Source organism: Cupressus sempervirens, chromosome 10 (genome assembly GCF_028749045.1).
Source record: "Cupressus sempervirens isolate cs-2001-9-10 chromosome 10, ASM2874904v1, whole genome shotgun sequence".
In the NCBI taxonomy this organism is placed as follows: Eukaryota; Viridiplantae; Streptophyta; class Pinopsida; order Cupressales; family Cupressaceae; genus Cupressus; species Cupressus sempervirens.
The window spans coordinates 208710614-208728047 of NC_143127.1; the positions used below are offsets into that span (position 1 = coordinate 208710614).

The 17434-nt window shown below is 36.2% G+C and overlaps 1 protein-coding gene across 2 annotated transcripts in view; it reads left to right on the plus strand.

Annotated features, from left to right (window-relative positions):
* Nucleotides 1–17434, plus strand: part of LOC149533365 (S-adenosyl-L-methionine-dependent methyltransferases superfamily protein) — a 225458-nt gene that overhangs the window by 155262 nt on the left and 52762 nt on the right. For both annotated transcript variants that reach the window (XM_089804290.1, XM_089804289.1), the window contains exon 9: nt 12142–12255. In XM_089804290.1, coding sequence (XP_089660416.1) covers nt 12142–12255 — 114 coding nt within the window. The remainder of the gene's footprint in view (nt 1–12141; nt 12256–17434) is intronic.

Sequence of the window (17434 nt, forward strand, 5' to 3'; positions counted from 1 at the left end):
TATAATGAGGAACCTAATCAAGAACTGGTGACGGGAAAAAGTTTTCTGAAAACCAAATGTAAAGTTGCAAGAAAGTGTTGCCAGATAACTATTGATAGTTGAAGTTAAGATAATTTAGCATCAGAGGAGCTGGTTACCAAGTTGCAGTTACCAAGAACAAGACACTTGAAGCCATATTAGACAACATGGATCACAGAGGATCATAAGAGTCTCTTAAGTGAACAATGTCTTGTGAAATTGAAGATTGGGTCGTATCATGATGTTCTTTGTGATATTATGCCAATGGATTGTTGTGATATCTTGTTGGGTAGATCATAGCAGTATGGTAGACAAGGAATGCACAATATAGATTGAATAGTTCTACTATTGTGGCTAATGGGATGTAATAAGCCGTACTGGCTCTCAAACAATAAATGCTGAAGAATCGATTTCTTTTTTTGTTTTTTGAGGTTTTGCAATTTTTGATGCAAGAATATAGCAGCAAAATAGAAGATATTGCGATAAAAATTTCAACTCAAATATTTTGATATTAAATAGGGAATCTACAACTGAAAATTTCAGATTTTAATATCAACTTTGATACTAAGTATTTTCACAAAATACCAACCACCCAATTGATATAATATCCCCTATTATCTAAATCAGCAATACCCAGAAAAATTGTTACAATCAATGAACTTACAGGTAAAACATGCCATGAAACCCTCTGAAATGAAGACTATTAGAAACAAAAGAATTCTTCAACAAACAAACGCAGCTATAGATATATAAAATGTTGCTCCCAAAGCATAGATAGAAAATAATGCGCAGTAGCAGCTTTAAATGGGCGCTCAACAAACTCCAAATTAACCAAATCACAATTTGATATAACAATTCCAATGAATCCCTTTACTAATCCAGAACAACCTTCAGCAACAAGTAGAATTAAACTTCTCCTTAGCAATAGTTAATACAGTAGGAGAAATGACAAATTGTATACCTCAGCACAAATTGTATACCATTGCCTCATTGCGAATGGAGTTGGTGATCTTCCGAAATTTCCACCAAGGGGGAGATTTCGAAAGATCCGAAATTTCCACCAAAACTTGGTTCTCTCACAAACTTCGTCCCCTTTACCAATGTAGAAACCCATCTCTCTCGAACAAAAAAAATCCACTCTCCACTTGGACTTAGACTATGAAAATTCCCCTAAGTGGCATCAAAATGCTTGCACAAATCCAAAACCAAAACTTGCTTCCAACGAGCCAAATTTGCACAAACTCAGCCGAACTTGGAGACCTGAAAATGTTGCCAACTAAAACCATCTAAGACAGAGACTCCTAATGGCGAAACCAAAAAAAAGAGGGGTCTCCATTTGCAATGGGGCAATGGTGTGAAAACCACACATTTGTTTTGGGGTTTTCACACCGTTGCCCCATTGTAAATGGAGACCCCCTGTTTTTTGAAAATGTTGACAACTAAAACCATCTAAGATAGAGATTCCTACTTGCTAAAGCAAAAAAAATAGGGGGTCTCCATTTGCAATGGGGCGATAGTCATTTGGCGATCTTCCGAAATGTCCACCAAGGGGGAGATTTATGAAAATTCAAAATTTCCACCAAAACTTGGTTCTCTCACAAACTTCATCCCCTTTTCCAACATAGAAATCCATCTCCCCTAAATAAAAAGAATTCACTGTCCATTTGGACTTAGACCACGAAAATTCCCCCAAGTGGCATCAAAATGCTTGGACAAACCGAAGACCAAAACTTGCTTCCCAATTAGCCAAAATTGCTCAAACTCACTCGAACTTGGAGACTTGAAAATGTTGCCCACTAAAACCATCTAAGATAGAGATTCCTATAGGCTAAAGCAAAAAAAAAGAGGGGGTTTCCATTTGCAATGGGGTGATGGTATGAAAACCATACATCATCTAACACCCACCCAAATAAATGTTCTAGAACATTTCAAGGATACGGCTCGTGCAGAACCTAGAACCTTTGATCGAATCTCCTTCCACCTATCAAATGACTAGGAAATGCACTCAAAATGGAAGAAACCATGAAATTGGGCTAAGCGCCTTCATCCTCGACTGCACATGTGCGTGCAAGTGTATTCATTACCTGCTTGACAAGAACCTTGAAAGCCTCTCAGATCCATTGGACTTATCTATTTTCATATCCTTACTCCAAAACCATCCTGGATAGAGCCTCACTATCAGTTAGGTGTCCGTAGCCCCAATGAGAATGAACATTACCCTACCTTTAGCGATTATTTCTTTAGCACCGATAGAGATATTTGCACAACCAAAGCCAAATTTCTCTATTTTCTCTTTTCTTTTGATATTGGACTTCTCATTTTTGTCAATCTTTTATTTACTTTTGGCTTACAAGCAATGAAGCTTGTAGAGGGTTTGGAAAACCATAGTGGCACTGAAGCAAGTGTATGATTTTTACTAATTGCAACTTCACTTTGAAAACTTTTGTAGAACTCAAAAGCAATTAAGTGTGAGTAAAAATGTTATAATTGAAAGATTTAGATACTCAAACCCAACGAATGAATCCAATCCAAATTTAGCACAAATCCTTTTCGCAAGATAAGGTTATTAGGAATTCTATCTCCAATTCAGGAAAACCTCATAAAGAAATATCCAATAAATATACCAAATAAATCCATTGGGAGGAATATCGAAATGTGTTGTCTGACACTACCTTTCTTACAAATTTGGATCCTTCTGGCCAACTAAATTGACCAAGCAAGCCACTAAACTACAGACGGCTAGACAACTAAAGAAAACAACTACCCAACTATTCAAGTCAAATGACTCGAGGCAGACCTACAAAATGACTTTCTAAAGAAAACTAAGCCAAGCAACTACCAAAGCCTTTGAAGGAAATACCAAGTCAAATGACTTGGGGCAAATCACCATTCCATCTCGATGAGAAAACAACTACTCTAACAAACGAAAAGGAAACCTACTCTAACCCTCTTAACCCAAGTGGTGCAAGAGAAACCTACTCTAATTATATACAAGAATCCCAAAGGGATGACACCAACCAGACTAATATATACACTTGATCTGACATGGTTGCTCAAGATGTTCAAGTGTAGCAAGGCTTGGGTAATGGTTCTCAATTTTGCAAATTTATTCGTGTACTCTGAAAAATATCTACTAACCTATTTTCAAACTCAAGAAAACTACCATGGAAGATCAACAGTTGAGGCAATTCATGTGGTTCATGGTCAATCCAAATGCAATCTTTCTTTTCTAAACCTCCAGAATCTAAATAATAACTTTAAAAAATTTTAACATTATAAGCGAGGAAAGAAATAACCTGGCATATCTCGAGTGGTAATTCGTGTTGAAATCCTTGTTGATCATCCACAACTCCTAGAGGTCATAGTTGGTAATGCATTACCCCTCTAGCGTCAGCATTGAACTCATGGGTGTTCAAGGTAGGATTACTCTTGAGATCAATTCCTTGGAATACTACTTTAGCTGGCTTGTTCTTGCATAGTAAGAACCACACATCTTTGTGTATATTTCTAAGTGCATCCTCAAAAATCAAGGATTCCTTGATGAAGTCTCCTTCAAATATTTTCCCAAGTTGTTCAAATGCGATATCCAATTGTAATATGAACCCAAACTGTTGTTCATCTTCTCTCATGGCATTGTATATAGATTTCTCTTTAAGAACACCTTGCAATTCCTCATATACTCTCTCAAGGTATTTATTTTGCCACTATCTTCCTCACTACTCCGCCAACTCCCTGAATTATTAGGCCTCCTAGATCTGTCCATACCTGCTTAAAGCTAGAGTGCTGGTCACTCCCAAAATAATAACAGATCTGGAATAAAACCAACTTTCCTACCCCACAAGATGGCAAAAAACCGCTTTGATACCACTATAATAAGCCCTGTTGTCTCTCAAACAATCCATGCTGAAGAATTGATTTCTTTTTTTGTTTTATGAGGTTTTCCAATTTTCGATACAACAATATAGTAACAAAATAAAAGATTTGCAATAATAATTTCAACTCAGATATGTGGATGTTGCATAGGGAATATACAGCTGAAAATTCTAGATTTTAATATCAACTTTGATACTGAGTATTTTCACAAAATACCAACAACCCAGTTGATAAAATATCCCCTATTATTGAAAACAACATAGGCAGAAAAATTAGAAGTTGCAACCCATCAACTTATAGGTAAAGCATGCCTTGAAACCCTCTTAAATGAAGACTATCACCAACAAAAGAATTCTTCAACAAACAAATGCAGCTATAGATATGGAAAATGTTGCTCCCAAAGCGCAAATAGAAAATAACACCTAGTAGTAGATATGAATGGGCGCTCAACCAACTCCAAATTAATCAGCTCACAATTTGATATACTAGTTTGAGTGAATCCCTTCACAAATTTTAGAACAACCTCCAGTAGCAAGAAAAATTACACTTCTTAGCAACAATTAATACAATAGGAGAAATGAAAAATTGTATACCTCAACACAATTTGCCAAGCAATCTTAGAATATTTCTCAGAATTGAATCTGCTATACTTTAGTTGTATATCCCAAACCCTTATGTGTAAGCAAGGGCACAAAATCAAAACCTCAAAAGTGTCACCAAGGCAACAGAAACAAATAAGATAATTAAAAAATTGGATGCTTTTCTCATCAAATGGGCTGATATTTATAATCTCCAAATGGCACAAGTTTCTTAAATGAACTCCATTTAAAAAACTTCCTCAACACAACATTATTTTATAATAAAGTGCCATTATAATATAATTTAATATTTATTAATTACTTTTGGCTCCCAAAACTGACCTTTTCCACCATAACATAATATTTAGACATACAAGGCCGTGTTTCTTGTCTCCACGATTTAAAACTTTTCAACCCGGTTCCAACGAGCTATGATACTAAGGTGACCAACATACATCAACAAAAATAACAATCTCAACATATTTAGATGAATAATAATAATAATTCACCCATCTTGCGAAAACAATTGAAGAAGTATGAGAATCAAAATTTGACAAGACCAGTGTGATCTTGATGAAGAAAGACAATGAATGAGCTTGACGAGGTGACTTCCATCTGTCCAAGATTCTTGAAGCCCAAACTAGAAGCTTGAAATAAAAATTGAGAGTGTCACTCAACGCCTCTAACTCAACTTAGCTCATTGGAACCAACAGATGACTTACTATGAATAGTAAGTACCTCAAAACGAAGCCAAAACTCATCTAGGCTGCTGAAAAGCCTATAACCCCACAACTGAGACCCTCAAATCTTATTGTTAAATCACAAGGGTTGTGATGATGAATTGACTAAGACAACTGCAAGAACCTGCTAAAAATGGGGACATACATGGGGCAAAGCAAGTATCATTACCTTTGGTAGAAGATTTTGAGAATGAGAATTTCACCATAGTAAGAGTTTGTTTAGTGAAAAGAAAAACAGTTTTAGATGGCTTGAAGAAAGAGAGTATGTGTTTTGCTTTGATTCCTTAGAAAATTAATTTAAGAACAGTGGATGAGAAACCGCTGGAAGTAAAGGAATTACTAATAGCATTCGAAGATATCATTTCAGATAATGTACTTGATAGATTACCCCCTATTAGAAGTATCAATCATTGTATGGATCTAATTTTTGTCATCTCCCCTACTTTTCTACAATAGCATTTAATAAATAAGTTGATGAGATAATATCAATGACAATAAAGAATAATAAAACAATGACAAGATAAGAAATAATATTAAATAATGAACATAAATAATATTATTTCATAAGTCATTAATGATATAATAATATAATAATATATTATATTTCATAAGTCATTAATAATATAATAATATATATAATATTATTATAATGTAATATATTATATTAACATTAGCAAATATATGATTATCCCTGAATATGGAAATTAATAATCCAAATATTAAATGATAGATAAAGAAGAGTCACGTCTATTCAGGGAAAATAGGTATATAAATGATAAGGAGGAAAAAAGAGGAAAGAGGGAGGACAGGATTAAAGGAAGAAGGACGGGAAGGTAGTAGACACACTCGGGATTCAATTGGCGATCATAACGGGAGCTGTGAATGGAGCTCTATTAGATAGCCTTACCAATAAGGGGGGAAGCGTTGAAGCAGGGAGCATCTAAGAAATCACCGTAACAGTGGATCCAGTGTACACCAGTTACGGGTTCAGACAGAGACTTTATGGGAAGGATTGGAGAGTATATCTCAGTCAATGGATTCAGCAAACAAGACAGACTTTGATATCTATCATGGAGCATCCACGAAGAAAAACCAGTCTACTGAAGGCATGTTCTACAGACTGGAGCAGGGGAGGACATTCTGATATTACGGTCTGCAAGTTCAGAGAAGAGTGTACAAGGATTTAAATCGCAAGGAAGGAAGAACGGATATTCTGGAAAATTGGCTCATTGAATCCTCAACAACCACGCGGAGAAATATCAGAAAAAAAGGGATTCTCGAATCATAAATTAAGGGAGAGTCATGTAAGGGACATTACACATTCAGCGATAAGGAATGATTCCGGCATTCAGACACATATATTCAGAGGTAATTATCAGGAAATAAACATATAATATTGATGGAGGAGAATTCAGACTTCTGACTATAATCAATGAAGAACCATTAAACTACGTCAGAGGCAAGGAGCTGAACACAGTATCATATAGAATAGAATCTGATAAGAACTAATCATCTGCGAACAAAACCAAATCTGACAAAAGGAATAACAGAGCCATAAGACACTAAACTAGGACCACGATGGAGGAACATATAAGGAATAAGGCAGAACAAAGAATAGCATGTGATTGTGGGTGCCAAAAATAAGTGGAGTATAACAGAGCAAAGAAGGGTCATTGGAAACACCATTATCACCACCCATATCATAAAAAGGATTCATATAGTTCTGAGGGTCTGTTCAGAACTAGACATATTCCATTGTTTTAAAAATGATAAAGATATATCACACGCCATGAATATGGGTCATCCAACCAATAATATATTGTCATTCCACAAGAAAGTAGAGAAGCAATCAATTTAACCTAGTGAATCATTATAGTGTACATTCTCATTCTCTATCATCTCATAAGATTATATCTAATGAGCATGAAGGAGATTTATTGGATAATTCATAATTGAACAACACGACAACTCCATAATATTGAAATGGCAGCCTTACGTATGATAGATTAATATTGAGGTAGTCATATTGGTAAGAACAACTATCATATATAGAAACCTTATCAATATATATTCATTATCAATTATATAAGTCTATGAGATTGTAAATTGTCATAAAAAGAGACAAATTCAAAGTAATTGTCCCAAATTACTAAAGATGAAAATAAGGGGACATTACAATTTTGGGAGCAATTTTACCATACAAGGCACCATGTATAATGACACTTGCAGAAAATGAAGAAAAGCAAGTGCAAGAACTATTGCAAAAAGGACCAATAAGAGAAAGATTAAGTCCCCGTATGGAGCAACTATATTGGCACCTAAGAAGAATGGAGAATGTGTAGTGATTCCAAAGTTATAAAAAAAATCACGATGAAGTATAGATTTCCTTCACCGAAAATGGATGACATAATGGACTGTTTGAGTGGAGCAAGGTATTTTACCAAAATTGATTTAAATAAATGGAGACGTTACTTGTTACCAAAGGAATTTGTGTTGTATATTGATCATAATTTCTTCCAATATTTGAGTAGTCAGAGTAAGTTGAATTAGAGACACATGAGATGGGTTAAATTCTTGTAGATTTGTACTTTTGTTTTAAAGCATAGGAGTGGACAGTTAAACAAAGTAGCTGATGCATTGAGTAGGAGAAGAAATTCGTTGTAGAGATGAAAGTAGAAGTGCTTGGTTTTGATGAATTGAAGACTTTGTTTGAAACTGATCTTGATTTTTTAGAACCATGGAAAGCTTGTAAGGAACCTGTCGCAATTGACTGAAGTTAGTGGTTAGATTATTTCATTCAAGATGATAAATTGTTCAAGGAAGTTCTATTATGCATACCTAGAGGATCAATGAGGGATAATCTAATTAAGGATAAACATAGTGGACTTGCAAGACTTTATGTTATTGATAAGATAGAGAGTTTGGTTAGTGAAAGATATCATTGGCTAAAACTTTATAAGGATGTTCAAAGATTTGTGCAAGGTTGCAGAATTTGTCAAGTTGCTAAAGGTGGTAGCTAGAATGTGGGTTTGTACACAACAATGTTTGTACCTAGTAAGCCTTGGGAGGATATTAGCATGGATTTTGTTTTGGGATTGCCTAAATCATAGAGGTAATGATTCTTTATTTGTGGTGGTAGACAAATTTTCTAAGTTATCACATTTTATTCCGTGCACAAAGACTTCTGATGTAGTGCAAGTAGCAGACTTGTTCTTTAGGGAGATTGTGAGATTGCGTGGATTACTAAAGAGTTTCAAACATTGATAGTAAGTTTGTGGGGTATTTCTAGAGGACACTTTGGAGGAAGTTGAATACTAATTAAAAGTTTTGTTCTAGTTTTCATCTATAGGCTGATAGACAAACTTGGGTTGTGAACAAGAGTTTGGGTAATTTACTAGGAGGTTTGGTTGGAGATAAATGTAGTAATTGGGATTTAGTTTTGGCACAAGAAGAGTTTGCATATAGCAATAGGGTAAATAGGAGTACTAGTAAGATAACATTTGAGATTGTTATAGGTATGAGTCCTAATGGAATTGCAAAATTAAGGGACCTTACTCATGAGTAGAGAAGGAGTGTCGAAGTAGAAAGATATGCAGGTCTTCTAAAGTCATTGCATGAGGAGGTTAAACATCATTTAGAGCATAGTAATCAAAGGTACAAAGAAAAGGTTTATAAATCTAGGAGATCAAAGGATTTTTTAGTAGGAAGTGAGGTTATGGTTCATTTGAAGAAAAGAAGATTTTGAATTGAAACTTATAGCAAGTTGAAGATGAGGAAGTTTGGACCTTGTAGAATCTTGGTAAGTTTGATTCCAAAAATGCTTTTGAAATTGAATTACTTGAGCATATGGATATATCACCCATATTTAATGTTGTAGATTTGTTTGAGTATCATGAGATTGTTTTGAGTTTTGAGGATGGTTTAGTTCTGCAACAACAACATCATAAGAAGAAGATGGAAGTAAAGGAGAGAATATTGGATAGCACAGTTGGAAGTAGTACCATAGGTAAGAAGTATATGGAGTATTTGGTGAAGTGGAAGGACAAACCACTTGAGGTTTTTTCATGAATTTTTTAAGCTAAGTTTGATTGGTTTTATTCTTCTTAGATTGCAAAGTGAGAAACTCAATTTCTTATAAACTCTGGGTGTCCAATGCAAAAGAATCTTGGGTTTGAAGCAATCTTGCATCAACCAAAAATACTTTGTTTCCAGTTAGCCAATTTGAACAAACGGTTTGATTGATTTTGTGATCGTTCATTTGTTTGAGTTAATATCTACGAGGATCAATTATAATGATAGCTTATCTTGGATCATGTTCTTAGGTTCCCAACTCATTTGGATAATTGTTGCCTAAGTTATGATTTGTTTCTCTTGGGTAGCGTTTTCTTGATTATTCTTGAACCTGTTGGTGAATTCCATTCTTGAAATGGAGATATATGGCTTCTAAAGCTTTGTGGTGCATACAATTATGTTCTTGGATCATGTGTTGACCTAAATCTTGGTTCACTGGCCCTTACATGGTTTATGTGAATTGTTCCTTTTGCTTTGGGACCAGACCTATTGGTTTTAATATGTTTCATATTCTTAAGGATTGTAATCTTTTCTTGGTCAAACCTGGGTGTTGCGATGCCTATTATTGTAATGTAATTTATCTCTTAAGGTAGTATTTGTTAGATTAAGGAAAGATATCATTAGAACTGGATGTAAGGTCTTTGACCAAAGATTGTAATCAAGTAGGTTTGTTGTAGCCTAACATGCATGAATGCTTGTATATTGCTAATTAGTTGTAATTTGATTTCTTGTTGAAGAAAAGCGGATCTAGTATTTGTCTCTCGCTCTCTTGTTGTGTTTACTCTTGTTGCATGCTTGGATAGATCTCTTTGAGTCCCCTTCATCCGTGACTCCATTAGGGGGAACGAATCCCAAGAAAGAACAACTAGAGGTAGAACGTCACAAAGAGCACTAGATAGATATCATTGAGACATATAGTTGAGTCCATGATGATACTAGCTTTACAACCCATGAAGGCACCAATAGGTGAGTAGGAGGGTGTTGTACAACCACTTGATGAGCGAAATCCACGTGATTCAGTTGGTACACTACAGAGATATGTTTGCCAACTAGAGGAGACAACCCCTCTTTGTGACTTAGGTAGGAGCAGTCACTAGAAGCCTTGATATTGGTTAGGATCCCTTGGTAACCCCCACAGCTAAAAAAATTCATGGCTTCATGCAGGGAAAATGCGATAAAAAGTTTGTTAGATGTCTCATAGCCAAAGGATGGCCATAGGTGGAGATAGAGGAAATGACAACTGCCTGGCGACCTCTACAGCTGTAAGTTAGTGGTGACCATGAATTAGTTCTTCATTCGCTTCATGGCATAAATGCTTTATGGAGTTGTTATTACACCACAACTACCTCATCATGGTACTAGAAGAGACTAGTACATTCAAAGATAAGGTTACTTGGTAGATCGATTACGAATGGAAGGCTTATTTTGAATTGGCAGATAAGAGCCTAATGTAGTTAGATAAGCTACAAAAGAATAGAACGAATCTTTAGGCACGGGCAAGGAGAGTGGGCCACCAGTACGTAATCTTGAACAAATCTTCTCCACAAGGCTCATCTATACGCATTGATATACAACCCATCCTTAGGAAACATAAAAAGGTGTTTGATAATATTTCACATGATTTACCTCCCAAAAGGAGATTTGAAGACATTATACAATTGGAAAAAAGATGGAAAACGAGTTTTTACTACCCCTAATAGACATCCTGAAAAATATGAAGAAGAAATTGAGAAAACAGTAAAGGAACTCCTAGAGACGGGCCACATTCAACATATTTCAAGCCCTTTTGCATCCTCAATACTGCTCATTAGAAAAAAGGATGGAACAATAAGGATGTGCATAGATAACCGGTCATTCAACAAGAAAACTATTAAAAATTGCTATCCTATACCTAGAGTGGATGTACCTATTGATGAACTTCATGGGGCAAAATATTTTTCCAAGGTTGATTTGTGATCAAGATATCATCAAACTAGAATGGGAAGACATTCCAAAAACAACTTTCTGGTGTCGTTGTGGACATTTTGAATTCTCAGTTCTTGCCTTTGGGTTGAAAAATGTTCCAACTACATTTTAACCATGCATGAACCATACTTTTTCAAAGTAGTGGAGGAAATTCCTATTAATATTCTTTGAAGTCACATTACTCAATAGTAATCATAGGAAGAGCACCTTAGACATATTGATCAAGTATAGGGACTTCTGGAGCAAGAATCATTATATGGTAAAACTTCAAAATGTGAATTTGGTTTAGAGAAGATCCTCTATCTTGCACATAAAATCAGCACGTGAGGAGTAAGTGTGGGTGAAGGGAAAATCAGGGTTATTAAAGAACGGCCCAAACCAAGTTTGTCGGGATCAGTGGGCTTATGTGACCTACTATATAAGGTTCGTCAAACATGTAGACATCTAGTAAGGTTGTTTATTTAGGTGTTAATTTCATAGCTTGATAGCCTTATTATGTGCCTGACTAGAGTGCTATATGAATTGAAGCTTGATAGAGCTTGTTATTAATGTGTTGATAAAGAATGTAATTATATATTGTGGCTTTTGCGATGGTTATCAAAATGTAAGAAAGATTGCCAAAATCTAAATCTGTTCAAGTTTGAAGTCTGGGATGACACTTGCAGATAATTATTTCTTCTCAAGGGATCTGCTTACTATTCATTTGTATGCTTTTTGAAATAGTGTTGAATGAATTTCGTTCAAATATCAATCTTCATTTTAATCCATATGCCATACTGTTAAGTTGATTCCTGTCATAACTGTCTTTTTTAGCCTAATGTTATCTTGACGCGATCATTAGTTGATGTCATTTAGTGCATACTTTTTCTTATAGGAAATTTTATCTGGAATTGCAGACAATATTTGGAGGTAGGTGGCAACACCTTGTGGGTGAACAAGATTTTTGGGAGCGCTTTGGAGGTGTTGACATTTGCATGTCACCCGGGTCCTTTGGGCAAGCCAATACTCAGGTTCATTCCAGTTATACAAATGTTTTAATGGACTTGCTTTATGAATTTCTGAATATTTAATCTCTTAAATCCTTGAATGCATAAAGAACTGTTTTTATTTCATAATCATGGTAGTGTACTAGCATAGATTCCACAATTAGATATTGATGATTTTGGATAATAAATTTGAGACCATAGATTATGTGGCTATAACGACAGGGCTTTCCGTGGACCTTAGTTTTTGATAGTATGATATATTATGCATTTTATTTAAATAAGATTTGGTTATGAATGTATGAATAGCTACGGTTGATGAAGAACTGGTGGATTGGGCTATTGGTGGGATTGTAAAGGTAATTTTGGGTGTGCCCCTTGAAGATGCTTCTTTTCTTAGCCAGTCCTGTGGGGCTAGGGTGAAACATCAGAATGACAATGGAAGAAAAATGCATAAAATAGACATGAGACATCTTTATTTAAGGTCATACAGATCCATTTTTATGTTGAGATGTACCGTAAATATTGTAGAAGTGACTTGACTGTGCAACTCTACAATTTTGAGTTTCCATGTACACTAGAACCATTAATACTCATAAACAATACACAGTATAATTGCAATGCTGTAATCATACAAATTATTCCCATCTTTTGTATGATTGTTGTTTGCAATCTTACAAAACATGCGCGGAATACTCATTGTCCTTTTAGGTGCGCTTAAGATATTTTATTCAATCTATCTGATGAGCTCAAATCTGGTTTACTATGCTGTTTCTACTTTTATTGGTTGAACATAAATCAATAGTCACAGTAAATTAAAATAGTAGAAAATTCATAACCCCACCTGAGAAGAAATAAAAACACTCTACAATATCATTTGGAGCTGAGCTGTACCATAGCAGCAAAATTGTTTGTCATGAATAACTTGGCAAAGCAGAAAATGGAGATTTTTTCAATTCAGGTTAGCACAAGGGTTAGGACTAGGGAAAATCAGAAAAACATTCTTGCAAGAATCAGAAAATAAACACTGATAATAACCCACCAATTCATTCTTTGAACAAAATAGTGATTTCATTGTGAAATATTGTGATATCATTGTGATTTTTTTTTACAATTTTTCAGTCCAAACTCGACTGAATTTATTTAGAAACTCCTTTTTTAATTGAAAAATCGGTCAGAGGAGTGAGAGATTATTATTCAGGATAATTAAAGTACTTCTGTTCCTATGAGCTGTAAATTGGAGTAATTTGTGCATACCTTGGCACGAAGAGATTTGTATGAGCTTTTTTCAGTCAAACCTTTTGTCTCCCCTGTCTGCTTACAACAATTACTTTCTCATCTTATTGATCCTTGAGTAGAACGTTTTCAGAATTTGTGTCATTTTTATAGCTCCCTTAGCCTAGCTAGCAATTATACTAGGTAGTCTTCCTTGATTGTTTTCTATTAAAAATTTAAATCTTGTTTCTTGGACCAAATGCAGGCAGAATATTTTTAATCTTGTGGCCTGATTTTTTAGATCCCATTTAGAGTTGTGGACTTTAAATGATCATGCCTTTGATTTTGATATTGGGAAATTCGTCTTGGGTACCTGTTTAAATCCATGTATTGAATTGTTAGAAACCCTTGCAAGTAGTAAACTATAACCTGGTCCAGGGGCCCAAGGTCCTGACAGTCAGAAGTCAGGTCAAACTACAATTTTGGTGTGTTAGGATGGCAATAAGTGTCTAAGTTGACATCAAATAATATGTTAGGTTTCAAGCATCATTAGTGTTCATTTAAGCAATTTTGATCATGTTTGTAATTAGACCTAAGTCCAAGATTTGGGTCAGTCCATGTTGGTCAACACTGGGATTTGACCAAAAATGTGCATTTTCATGTTTGTAAGCAGTCTCATGTGTTTTGGGGTGAAATTGAACCCATTTACGGATACATAGAGGTTAGAAGCAACAAATGTGAAAAGTTGTCAAAAATGTTGTCATGCAACATTTTTGTTCTTGAGCAATTTTGCAACATTTGGAAGGGCAACAATTGTCATGTCCCCAAATTCGAATGTAATAATTAAATTAAATTAATTAATTAATTTTTCCCAAAATTTAAATAATATAATAAAAGGACCTTTAATTAGTTACTTTAATTAATTAATATGGGCCCAAGTTATTATTTGTATTTGTTGTTCCGATTGATTCAATGTATCTCGGATGTATTTTTATTTTAGTTTCTATTGGTAAGTTGCCATCAGCTATCTTTGTACACCCTCGGAAAGGATTTCTCCAACGGGTATTTAAGCATGGCTTGTATGGAGTTGTAGATATGCAATGTGGATTACTTATTTGTACTGCAAATTCCAATTGGGATTCTCTGTTGTTTGCCATTTCGGAAGCGAAAGACCTTCCCTATTTGGTTTATCCAGTTTCAGTAGGATTAAACCCTCACCCTGTTTCGTCCCTTGTAACACTTCGCTCAGATCTGGCAAATCAGAGCATCATCTTTTGGCAAATACTAATTGAGGGATACTGGGGTTCTAATTTCCATTATTATTTATTTGATAAATTTGGATCTATAAGTTTTGATTGCATTGTTGAGTTCTTTCTTATGCACACCCTTCATCTTTCTGCACTCCAGGAGAATAGTAAAAAAAAATAATACATCACTTAATGACATCCTCGTTTTTCCGTACAACCTTCCTCTGTTGCATAATATAACAGACCATACAACCCTCCTGTTGCATGGTCTCTTGACTGTACGACCTTCCTTGCATTACCATTCATCCACGCTGTACTTATTCTCCACAGCCCACCTTACAACAAGTTGCTCCACTGGATGGACATCGTATGACCAATACCATAGCCTCCTCACCGTACGGCTGCTCTAACCCGAACCCACCGTATGGCCCTCTTCCACTCCACTTTATCTGCCACAATACTATAACTAAGAAACCGTACGACTTCCTCCCTCCAATACTGTACGGCCCACAATTCAGCCACATGTGTAGTCATATGGTATGTGCATACCGTACAATCCTATTGGCTTGAGGACAGTCGAGTCACCACATGGAGTTCAGTAACATTGCAATGGTATCAGAGCAAAAACTGCTCAGGAGCATCTCTGAAACCATTCGAGAAATCTCCGAAACTTTCAGGAACATTACCGAAACCTTTCGAGAGCATCTCTAAAACTTTCGGGAATATTACTAAAACCGTTCAGAATATTACAGTGGTATCAGAGTTGGTGATCTTGCTAGCTTGCTGGGATGATTGAGAGATTTTGGTACTTAGATCACACTATGGCCCCAAACAACAATGGAGAGTGGTGGTTAAAGACACTAGAAAGGATTGGCAAAGAGCTCAGTGAGGGTGTTGATCTTCCATTAGATATATTGGAAGTTTATTTGTGTCATGTGAACCAATTACCTTCAAGATTTATACAGAGGGTCTTCTTGTCGATTAAGGAAGCCTTAAGTCAACCCAGACTTTTGAGACACCATGACAAGAATAAAAGATTGGCAGTTGCAGCATGTCTCAAGAATTTCGGCTCCTAAAACACTGTATGATGATAACACCATGATAGAGATATTGTAATTGATAGTTGACAACTTTCAGAGTTTTAATGACTTATGTAGTGACCATTTTGGTAGGAGATCTATAATATTGGAGAATTGTGCAAATGTCAAAGTAAGTAACCTTCTCTTAGATCTCGAATTGCAAAATTTGGTCCATGATATGTTTCATCACTTCTTGGTCACCATCAAGGAAGATCATGATACTAAGATTTCAGTTGCTATGGAGAGTCTTATGATTTCGTGCATTAAAGAGATGGATGAAATATCTTAACCCATCACATCTATGTTATGGGCTGTTCGTAATCTAGAATATATTCCCTCTATAGCAGCATATAGATTGGTTAGTAATGTTTTCAAGCATTGTGAAGAAAAACTAATATCTCATTTGCACAAGTGGGAGAAAATGACTGAGAACGATAAGGGTGATGCTTTACATGAGAAGAATGAAGATTTGCTAAATCTTTCTACTACACCAACATGGGGAGAACACCAAAATATGAAGTTACTTGCATGGATCTTATGAAGACATGGATGGATCAAGTTGTGCCGATCATCGAAGTTGTGCCCAAGGCTGTCTGTCATGGAGGTTGTGTTTGTTGTTGATGTTGTGTGTCTGTCACCGAAGCAATGCCCATCATTGTGGTCTTGCCTGTTGTTGAGATTGTATATCCGTCACCATCCTTCTGTCTATCATCGTTATGTCCATCATCGTCATGTCTGTCACTGATGCCGAGTTCGTGTCTGTCACCGTCATGTTCGTCACTGTTGTGTCTGTCATCATCGTGTCCATCATCACCATGTCCGTCACCGATGCCGAGTTCGTGTTCATCACCGTCATGTTTGTCACCGACGTCAAGTTCGTGTCCGTCACTGACACCGAGTTTGTCTGTTGTCAAGTTTGTGTTCGTCACCGTTGTGTTCATCATCGTTGTGTTTGTCACCATCGTGCCCATCACTGTCATGTTCGTCACTGACGTCGAGTTCATGTTCGACACTGTCATGTCCATCACTGACGTCGAGTCCATGTCATCATCAAGTTCGTGTTCGTTACTCTCGTAGTGTTTGTCACCGCCATGTTCATCACCAAAGCCAATTTTGCGTCTGTCGTCGAGTTCGTGTCTGTCACCCTTGTGTCCATCACCGACATAGAGTTCGTGTCCGTCATTGAGTTTGTATCCGTCATCGACACCGAGTCCATGTTTGTAGTCGAGTTTGTGTCCGTCACCATCATGTCTCACTGTTGTGTCTGATACCGATGTCGAGTCTGTGTCTGTTGAGTTAGTGTCCATCATCGTCATTGTGTCCATTGTTGTCACCGTTGCCATATCCATCATTGTCATTGTATCCTTTGTCATCACCGCCGCCTTGTCGTCACCATGTCCGACATTGCTATCATCGTCATGTATGTCATCTTCATTCTGTCTATTGTTGTCACCGCAACCTTGTTTATTGCCAAGTCCTCCATCATGTTCGTCACCATTGTTGTGTTCGTCAACAATTTCAAGTGTGTATCCATCGTCAAGTGTGTATCCGTCGCCGTAGTTGTGTCCATTGATGATGTCATGGCTATCTCCATCATCATGGTGTGTCCGTCATTATGGCTGCATCGGTCACAATAGCTACGTTTGTCGCCATTGAGACATTGCT